The 9,574-nt window shown below is 65.1% G+C and overlaps 3 protein-coding genes across 3 annotated transcripts; all 3 read left to right on the top strand.

The window, feature by feature from the left end:
* Positions 1-311: 311 nt before the first annotated feature.
* LOC140646005 (uncharacterized) lies at positions 312-2,449 on the top strand. The gene is made up of 7 exons (XM_072849434.1): positions 312-343; positions 434-553; positions 757-924; positions 1,303-1,344; positions 1,513-1,597; positions 1,702-1,755; positions 2,072-2,449. The coding sequence occupies exons 1-7, from the start codon at positions 312-314 to the stop codon at positions 2,177-2,179; spliced, it is 609 nt and encodes a 202-aa protein (XP_072705535.1). The 3' UTR covers positions 2,180-2,449.
* On the top strand, positions 2,210-5,708 carry LOC140646004 (T-cell activation Rho GTPase-activating protein-like). Its single transcript, XM_072849433.1, has 10 exons — positions 2,210-2,237; positions 2,576-2,754; positions 2,952-3,113; positions 3,198-3,307; positions 3,475-3,670; positions 3,900-4,017; positions 4,315-4,460; positions 4,920-5,011; positions 5,098-5,268; positions 5,640-5,708. The coding sequence occupies exons 1-10, from the start codon at positions 2,210-2,212 to the stop codon at positions 5,644-5,646; spliced, it is 1,209 nt and encodes a 402-aa protein (XP_072705534.1). The 3' UTR covers positions 5,647-5,708.
* Positions 5,709-7,655: 1,947 nt separating this feature from the next.
* Positions 7,656-9,533, top strand: LOC140646009 (uncharacterized). The gene is made up of 7 exons (XM_072849438.1): positions 7,656-7,687; positions 7,778-7,897; positions 8,102-8,269; positions 8,648-8,689; positions 8,856-8,940; positions 9,045-9,098; positions 9,415-9,533. Exons 1-7 carry the CDS (start codon positions 7,656-7,658, stop codon positions 9,520-9,522), a joined length of 609 nt encoding a protein of 202 aa, XP_072705539.1. The 3' UTR covers positions 9,523-9,533.
* Positions 9,534-9,574: the final 41 nt, after the last annotated feature.

Here is a 9,574-nt window from a genome sequence, read left to right as displayed (position 1 = left end):
CTGCCTCCTGCTCTTCTGGGCTCCCCACTGCAAGACGGACGCGGCCATACTGGAGAGAACCCCCAGCCCAGTGCCCCCCCAGGGCCCCTCCCACTTTCCGTTGGCCTCGGAATGTTGGGCACTTGGAGCCAACGGCCACCAGAGACAGCAGGACGGAGCTGTGCTGGCACGGAGCAGCGCCGGGAGGAGGCAGGCTCTGGCCCCGCAGCGCTGCCCCGCCACCACCACCAGCAACCCCGCTTCCCATCCTCGCTGTCGCTGTCCGGGCCGTGTCCTTGCTGCACGGCGAGGGTCCTCCTGTCCCGGGCGGGATGGGCCAGGCCAACTGCTGCTGCGGCTCCAGGTGGGCTCCCCCCGCGGCTCGGGGACACGCGGGCACGGCCGGGCCCCACAGCAGCGGCATTTCTCACGCGCGCCGCTCTCTGCTCTGCAGGGAGGCTCTCACCGACATCGAGCCGGTGCTGAGCGCGGACGTGCGGCTGACCCGGGGCCGCAAGAGGAGCGAGAGGCGCCTTCTCCTCCTCCGAGAGGAACTGCTGATGGCCAAGTTGCAGTAAGAGCCTCAGAGCCCAGCTGCCTCTCCCCCATCTCCGGCCCTGGCCCCAGGGCAGGGACAGCCTGGCACCAGCCCCAGGCCCCGGGACCCTGGTGCTGGATGCACCCATGTCCGTCCCGGCGGCAGGTGGGGACGGGGCTCTGCCCGTGGGTCCCCAAGGAGGCCACCTCCAGCCCACCGCCTGCCTCTCCTCTCTGCAGAGGTGGCACCAGCCTGCGCCCACAGCTCCGCCTGGCCCTGGACCAGCTGTGGGTGCTGAGCGGCGGGAAGGAGGCGGCGGGGCAGGAAGAAGAGGAGGCAGGCAGCGATGAGGACAGGACCACCCTCATCTTCATCTGGCCCACCGGCTCCTGCATTGCCGATTTTGGGTGAGTCGCGGTGCCGCGTCCCACGGCCGGGCGGGAGAGGTTCCTAAGCATGGCCACGCCACGGTGCGAATGGCCTCCGCCCTCCGTGCAGAGCCTGGGCAGGGAGCAGGCAGCACGCCGGCAGGGATGGATGGCGGGGCATTTCCGTCTCCTGCATCCCCTGGTCACCTTTTGCTCCCCAGAAGGGAAGGGCAAAGCGGCTGCTCTGGCAGGACAGAGGGAGCCAGGGCTTGGGCAGCGCCTCTGTCCTGCCCCACGGGGCTTCGTCCTGCCCCTGTGTCCTTCCTTCCCCAGGGGGCAGGGCTGTGCAGGCGCCCACCTCTGCCCACGGGCTGGGGGGCAGCGGGGCCTGACGCTGTCGCTCCTCTCTTTCTGCAGCTCCCGGGCGCTGAAGGAGCTGTGGGTGGGCACACTGCTGGGGTAAGCCGGGGGATGCTCCAGGCGCAGCCGGACGGGGGAACACAGCTCCCCAGCTGGGGAGAGGTGCCCCTGCGGCTGTGGGCAGCTCTCGGGCAGAGCTGCCTGACAGGAGAGAAGAGGCGGCTTGGGGTTCAGCCTGCTCTCCGCCTGTCCCTTGCCGGTGCACAGGACACCAGAAGGAGCCAAGAGAGCCCGAGTGACGCGACTGCCCTCGCTCAAACTCCTCGAGAAGGAGCTGAGCCGCCGCCACGCCGTGAGTGTCTCTCTGGTGTGGGCTCTGCCCCCGAGCACTGCTCCTCCAGCCGAGCAGCAGAGGCATCGCTGCTCACCTTCTTGCACTCCTTCTCTCTTGCCCAGTGGAGGACAGTCAGCGTCAGGAGCCTGGAGAGGCTGATGGAGGGCCAGGCAGAGGTGAGAATGGCTGCCTTTTGCCCGCCTCTGGCTGTGCCGGGGTGCCAGGGATGTGCGGCGAGCGGGGTGAGCTTGTGTGGGAGGGAGGGAGGGTCCCGCGGTGCCACGCGGGAGCGGAGAGGCTTGGGCAGCCACCGGGAACGCCGGCACGTCCTCGCTGGCGGCGCTGGGAGGAAACCCGCCGCGCGGGGCAGAGAGCCTGGGAGGGCAGAGAGTCCCAGCTGTGCCACGCTCAGGCCGCTGGTGCCGGGTGGCAGCTCGTGGGTGGCCCTTTCTGCTGCAGGGCTGCTCCCTAAGCGCAGCCTGGTTCTTGCAGGCTGATCCCAAGCAAGGGCCTCCACCGGTCCCGGCTGGCAACGGAGGGGGACTTTGCCGCTCACCAGGTGAGTTTTGGAAAGAAAGGCAACTTCCTGCAAGCGGTTGATGTGTGCTCACTTGTCCCTTGAGTGTCGCCATGCAGGTTGGGCAGCCCAAGGGAGGACGTCAGCCGGAGGAGCAAGGACACCCGCTGGGCAGCGGCCGCTGGACGTGGTTGTGCGGGGACACGCAGCCTCTGCTGCTGCTGCCCACAGCGTGGAGGAGGGCAGGGCGAGGGCTGGGCCAGGCTGTCCTGGTGGCACGCCGGCTCTCAGGAGCCTGCCAGCCAGAGCCGCTGAGCCGCAGCCACGGTTCCAGCTGCCGCCTCCCTGCCCGTCCTGCCGCACCGCTCAGCACCGCGCTGCAGGCAGGGCAGAGCAGGGCAGGGCAGGGCAGGGCAGGCTCCGGGAGCGCTGGCCTGGTGCTCTCCATTGACGGGCTCTTGCTCTGTTTTCCTTTGCAGCAGGAGGGACCAGCGGGAGGAGGAGGAGGAGGGGGCTGCCCTGGCCCTTTGCTCTGCGGCGGAGCCCGCACGCTGCCCAGGCACCCGGGCAGGCGGGCTGCGGCTGCAGCAAGGCGCTCTTTGGCCAGCCCCTGGCAGCCCTCTGCAGGGAGGACGGCACGCTGCCCCAGCCCATCCAGGTACGCCAGGCTGGACAGGGGTCCCCAGCCCTCCCTCGGGCTGCTCCGCAGAGGCGGTGGGTGTCCCCAGGAGCTCCGGCCATGGGGCACGGGGCTCTTCACCCCCAGCAAGGAGCCAGGTCTGGGGCAGCGCTCTGGCCACCGCTGTTGCAAGGCAGCTCCTCAGGCAAGCAACTGTCCTCCTGCCTCTCCTGCAGGAGCTGCTGGCTGTCCTGCAGCGGGAAGGGCCGTCGACGGAGGGCATATTCCGCAGAGCTGCCAGCGGGACGGCGCTTCGGGAGCTGCGGGAGGCCCTGGACCGCGGCGCAGACGTGGACCTGGGAAGCCAGCCGGCGCTGCTGCTGGCCGTCGTCTTGAAGGTGAGCGCTTCTGACCTGCAGCTGGAGGAGCTCCTGCCCGGCCTGGAGCGCTCAAAGGCTCAGCTGGAGCCCTTGGCCTTGCAGGACTTCCTGCGAAGCATCCCCTCCAAGCTGCTCGTCAACGACCTCTACGAGGACTGGATGGCGGCCATGCAGAAGAGCAGCAAGGAGGAGAAGATCGAAGAGCTGAAAGCGTAAGCGTGGGCAGCAGCCTGCCTGTTGAGCAGGAGCCCTGACCGCTGGCTGAGAGCCCCTGGCAAGCTGCGCAACACAGCCGCTGGCTCCCACCTGCCTTGGGCGAGCCTGGGGGACGGCGGTGGGCAACATGTGCTTTATGAGCCTCGTGTTCCTGTTCCCTCAGGGTGGCCGAGAAGTTGCCTGCCGCCAACCTCCTCCTCCTGAAGCGGCTGCTGTCCCTCCTGCAGCACATCGGCCGCAACGCAGCCACCAGCAGGATGACCCCCAGCAACCTGGCCATCTGCGTTGGGCCAAACCTCCTGAGTCCAGCCAACGAGGACCTGCTCCCGCTCGAGGCCATGCTGGAGGTGGCCGAGAAGGTACGCTGGACTGACCAGCCGGCTGCAGCCTTGGCGGCCCATGAGAGCTTGGCTGCTCAGAGGTGTCTCGGGACGCCTCCTCCCTGGAGCAAATGCTGGCGGGGTGGCTGCCTGCAAGAGCAGCCCCACAGCCGCAGCCTTGTGTGCAGAAGCAAGAGTCAGGAGCGGGAAAGGCTGCTTGGTCCCTTTTCAGGCAGCTGTCTTGAGAGCAAGGCTTTGATGTGTGCAGGTGAAGGTGCTGCTGGAGTTTCTGATGGAGAACTGCAGGGAACTCTTTGGGGAGGAGACAACTGAGCTTTCCTGTGCAGCAGCCGAGGAGTCGCCAGCCTCCCCGCGGAGATCCAGAGGTAAGAGGAGGGACGGAGGGTTGTCACAGGCTGGGGCTTGGGACGCCAGAAACCTCGGCGTCGTTTCTGGCGGGGCTGGGCATCGGCGTTGTCCTCTCAGCCCCGCTTGCCCCGTGGCACCTCTTTGGCCACGGCCTCTCGGGGCATGAACGGTTTGCTCTGCAAGGTGAGCTGAAGCCTGCAGGCTGGGCGTCAGAGGGCTGAAAAGAGAGGCGGAGTAGGGCTTCGGGTGGGCTTTGCTTGAGCTGTTGCTTCCTTCCCAGAAGTCACTTTGCTGCACGTGCTTTTTCTTTCTAGATCTGCCTTTGGAAGAGCAAAGTGTCCCTGCAGTCCCTGCCGACAGCGAGCACCAGGCAGAAGCCTTGCCCCATGCACCCCCTTCTCTGCTCGGCGTCCCCAGAGAAGCTGGCGGCGATACGGTGGTGGAGCGTGAAACGGGAGAGGTGTGTCAGGTCCCCAAACACTGTGACAGCGTGTCTGCTGTAGGAGGAGTTTCTGCTGAGGCCAAGTCGCTGCTGTGCCTCTGCCTGGCAGCGGAGCTGCTGTGTCTTTGGGTTATTCCTCCGCATGCCGGGATGGATCCATAGTAAGGAAAACGGGCAAGGTTGCTTCTCAAACGCACGAGGCACGTGCTTCATGGAGCAAAATGCCCACAAAATACCTCCAAAAGACAGAGGCGGGTAGCTGGCGACTTCAGCAGGCTTTTGCTCAGGTCTTACTTTGTCAGAGCTTCATCGAGTCTGCACAGGGGGGCTCCGGTGGGGGGACTGTGCAAAGTGCGGCTGATGCAAACCAGCCAAAGGGACCTCCCCTGGGAGAGCTAAGGCAGCAATTTGGCAAACAGGCGCTTACCGCTCCAGGTCATCTCTTGCCACCTGCCAACTCCAACATTTCTCTTGTAGGCACCTCCAGCTTTGCTTCCAAGCACCCCCGAGAGCGCGGCAGACTCCCTGGGGCACCCAGAAGAGCTGGCGAGCCTTTGGGAGGACGGAAGGTAAAATGAGCGCGCTTTGGTTCAAACCAGAACTGATTCCAGTGGATCATGGCTTTCCCTGGCTAACGCCACTGTGGGATGGAAAGGTTTGCAGGCTCTGCCCAGGACAAGGAAAAGAGAAGAAATGGAAAGAGAAAACAGGCCTGGGGAGAGGAGAGTGAAAGGCGCGCAGAAAAGAAGAGGAGGAAGAGAGGAAAAGTTTTGGGGGATGGACGAAGGAAAAGACGCAGGAAGGCGCAGAAGGGCAGGAAGCCCAGGTGCGTACCAGGCTCTGCTGCCCAGCTCGCAACACTGCTCTAAGTCGGTGCCACTTGCTGGGAAGGGACGGCGAGGGAGGGTGCTGCGCAGGGTTTGGCAAGCACTCCACGGCAGCTCCCCAGGGGCTCCCGATGGAGCCCTGCTGCGTGGCGCAGGGGCACCGCGCATCTCTGCACGCGCACAGGTCTCGACGAGCATTACCCATGGGGATCAGGCGCCAGAGCCCTGCCGTAGGCAATGCCAGCAATAGCTCTCTCTTCTGGGCTACGAACATTCCTTGCCAGCTGTGTTGCCCAAAGAGAGGGGGACACAATCCTGCCTCTTCCTGCCTTTATGGACTGATCAGAGCTTTCTGACTCTGTCGTTGCAGGTGCTGATTCCTTTTGTGCTGGCCGAACCGCTGTGACTGCTGGGCCCCCACAGCTGATGTCCACAATAAAACCATCTTTTCTCTCTTCTGACTGTGTCTGCCGTAGGATATTGTGGAGCGGGGAGCTGTTGTTTTGTGATGAATGCTCGGGGGAGTTTGGGATGGTCCCTTGTCCCAGCCTGCTTTCCAGCGGGCATCAGGGCTGAGCTGAGGTGCTTTAGGAGTGAAAGCAAAGCACGGAGTCACACAGGAGGGTGGAGGCTGGAAGGGACCTGCGGCGGTCATCTGCTCCAACCCCTCTGCTCAAGCAGGCTCACCTGGAGCAGGTTACCCAGGACCACGTCCTGGCGAGTTTTGGGTACCTCCGAGGAGCGGCGCCGTGAGGTCAGAGCAAGGGCAAGACGTAGGCAGGGCACGGTGGCCAGGAAGGGCTAAAGGTCCTTCCTTATGCAGCCACCGTCCCCTGCAGCTTGCTGTCCCCTGCAGCCATCCTCCTTGCACACTCATTGTCGGGCCGTTTCCTCAGACCCCTAACTCATGGCAATGGCAGAGATTAACTTCCACGCTGGGTGGTAGCAATGCGTCCGCTCAGCCAAAAAGCTTTGGAAGCGACTGCAGCAGCAGCCGGACGGCTGAGGCTTTCGTGCATCCAGGTGTGATACAGGGGATGGCCACACCGTGACGGAGGAGGAAGGACGAGCGCTCTCACCGTCGGTAGGTAACTCTTTTGCTCACAGGCTGCTGTGGTTTAACCCTGGCCGTCAGCTCAGCACCACACAGCCGCTCGCTCCCTCCTCCGCAGCGGGGTGCAGGGGGAGAATCAGAAGGGCAAACGGGAGAAAGCTCGTGTGTTGAGGTAAAGACGGTTTTATAATTAAGAAAAGCAAAAAGATAAGCAAACGAAAACCAAGAAAGAAGAAAGAGAGAGGAAAACAAAGCCCGAGAAAAACAAGTGATGCAAAGGAAAGGCATTGCTCTCCACCAACCGACCGATGCCCAGCCAGTCCCCGAGCAAGGGCAGCCCCGCCAAACCTCCGCCCCCACTTTTCTTGCTGAGCACGGCGGCGTCTGGTGTGGGATATCCCTTTGGTCGGTTGGGGTCAGACGTCCCCGCTGTGTCCCCTCCCAGCGCCTTGTGCACCCCCAGCCTGCTCGCTGGCGGGGCAGTCTGAGGAGCAGAAAAGCCCTTGGCGAGTGCAAGCCCTGCTCGGCAATCACTAACGCATCCCTGCCTTATCAAGGCTGTTTTCCGCACAGATGCAAAACATAGCCCCATCCGAGCTCCTATGAAGCAGTGTCATGATTAAGCTCATCATACGGTCCCATTTCAGGACGTATGTTGCTCCGTCTCGAAACTCCCTGACCTTCGCTCGGCCAGAGAACACTTCACTAGATTAGAGAACACTTAAGCAAAGTGGAGATGCACAGGTCCCTGACGGGCCCCATGGGGTGCACCCTCAAGTGCTGGGGAGCTGGCAGATGGGCTTGTGAGGCCGCGCCAAAAGGGAGATGTGCCTGAGGACTGCAAGAAAGCAACCAGCACATGGGCTGAGGAGCAGTGCAGTGGATGGAAAAGTGGCCGAGCGGCCGGGCCCAGAGGGTGCTGACCGGTGGCACCAAGTCTAGTTGGAGGCCAGGAACCGGCGGTGAACCCCATGGCAAGGGGCATTGCCAGCAGCTGGGGGCAGGTGGTCCTTCCCCGCTGCTGCCTCCTGCTCTTCTGGGCTCCCCACTGCAAGACGGACGCGGCCATACTGGAGAGAACCCCCAGCCCAGTGCCCCCCCAGGGCCCCTCCCACTTTCCGTTGGCCTCGGAATGTTGGGCACTTGGAGCCAACGGCCACCAGAGACAGCAGGACGGAGCTGTGCTGGCACGGAGCAGCGCCGGGAGGAGGCAGGCTCTGGCCCCGCAGCGCTGCCCCGCCACCACCACCAGCAACCCCGCTTCCCATCCTCGCTGTCGCTGTCCGGGCCGTGTCCTTGCTGCACGGCGAGGGTCCTCCTGTCCCGGGCGGGATGGGCCAGGCCAACTGCTGCTGCGGCTCCAGGTGGGCTCCCCCCGCGGCTCGGGGACACGCGGGCACGGCCGGGCCCCACAGCAGCGGCATTTCTCACGCGCGCCGCTCTCTGCTCTGCAGGGAGGCTCTCACCGACATCGAGCCGGTGCTGAGCGCGGACGTGCGGCTGACCCGGGGCCGCAAGAGGAGCGAGAGGCGCCTTCTCCTCCTCCGAGAGGAACTGCTGATGGCCAAGTTGCAGTAAGAGCCTCAGAGCCCAGCTGCCTCTCCCCCATCTCCGGCCCTGGCCCCAGGGCAGGGACAGCCTGGCACCAGCCCCAGGCCCCGGGACCCTGGTGCTGGATGCACCCATGTCCGTCCCGGCGGCAGGTGGGGGACGGGGCTCTGCCCGTGGGTCCCCAAGGAGGCCACCTCCAGCCCACCGCCTGCCTCTCCTCTCTGCAGAGGTGGCACCAGCCTGCGCCCACAGCTCCGCCTGGCCCTGGACCAGCTGTGGGTGCTGAGCGGCGGGAAGGAGGCGGCGGGGCAGGAAGAAGAGGAGGCAGGCAGCGATGAGGACAGGACCACCCTCATCTTCATCTGGCCCACCGGCTCCTGCATTGCCGATTTTGGGTGAGTCGCGGTGCCGCGTCCCACGGCCGGGCGGGAGAGGTTCCTAAGCATGGCCACGCCACGGTGCGAATGGCCTCCGCCCTCCGTGCAGAGCCTGGGCAGGGAGCAGGCAGCACGCCGGCAGGGATGGATGGCGGGGCATTTCCGTCTCCTGCATCCCCTGGTCACCTTTTGCTCCCCAGAAGGGAAGGGCAAAAGCGGCTGCTCTGGCAGGACAGAGGGAGCCAGGGCTTGGGCAGCGCCTCTGTCCTGCCCCACGGGGCTTCGTCCTGCCCCTGTGTCCTTCCTTCCCCAGGGGCAGGGCTGTGCAGGCGCCCACCTCTGCCCACGGGCTGGGGGGCAGCGGGGCCTGACGCTGTCGCTCCTCTCTTTCTGCAGCTCCCGGGCGCTGAAGGAGCTGTGGGTGGGCACACTGCTGGGGTAAGCCGGGGATGCTCCAGGCGCAGCCGGACGGGGAACACAGCTCCCCAGCTGGGGAGAGGTGCCCCTGCGGCTGTGGGCAGCTCTCGGGCAGAGCTGCCTGACAGGAGAGAAGAGGCGGCTTGGGGTTCAGCCTGCTCTCCGCCTGTCCCTTGCCGGTGCACAGGACACCAGAAGGAGCCAAGAGAGCCCGAGTGACGCGACTGCCCTCGCTCAAACTCCTCGAGAAGGAGCTGAGCCGCCGCCACGCCGTGAGTGTCTCTCTGGTGTGGGCTCTGCCCCCGAGCACTGCTCCTCCAGCCGAGCAGCAGAGGCATCGCTGCTCACCTTCTTGCACTCCTTCTCTCTTGCCCAGTGGAGGACAGTCAGCGTCAGGAGCCTGGAGAGGCTGATGGAGGGCCAGGCAGAGGTGAGAATGGCTGCCTTTTGCCCGCCTCTGGCTGTGCCGGGGTGCCAGGGATGTGCGGCGAGCGGGGTGAGCTTGTGTGGGAGGGAGGGAGGGTCCCGCGGTGCCACGCGGGGAGCGGAGAGGCTTGGGCAGCCACCGGGAACGCCGGCACGTCCTCGCTGGCGGCGCTGGGAGGAAACCCGCCGCGCGGGGCAGAGAGCCTGGGAGGGCAGAGAGTCCCAGCTGTGCCACGCTCAGGCCGCTGGTGCCGGGTGGCAGCTCGTGGGTGGCCCTTTCTGCTGCAGGGCTGCTCCTAAGCGCAGCCTGGTTCTTGCAGGCTGATCCCAAGCAAGGGCCTCCACCGGTCCCGGCTGGCAACGGAGGGGGACTTTGCCGCTCACCAGGTGAGTTTTGGAAAGAAAGGCAACTTCCTGCAAGCGGTTGATGTGTGCTCACTTGTCCCTTGAGTGTCGCCATGCAGGTTGGGCAGCCCAAGG

The sequence above is a fragment of the Ciconia boyciana genome, unplaced genomic scaffold, assembly GCF_034638445.1.
Source record: "Ciconia boyciana unplaced genomic scaffold, ASM3463844v1 HiC_scaffold_107, whole genome shotgun sequence".
In the NCBI taxonomy this organism is placed as follows: domain Eukaryota; kingdom Metazoa; phylum Chordata; class Aves; order Ciconiiformes; family Ciconiidae; genus Ciconia; species Ciconia boyciana.
The sequence above is the reverse complement of the archived record's forward strand: the minus strand, read 5'-3'. Positions and strand labels throughout refer to the sequence as shown.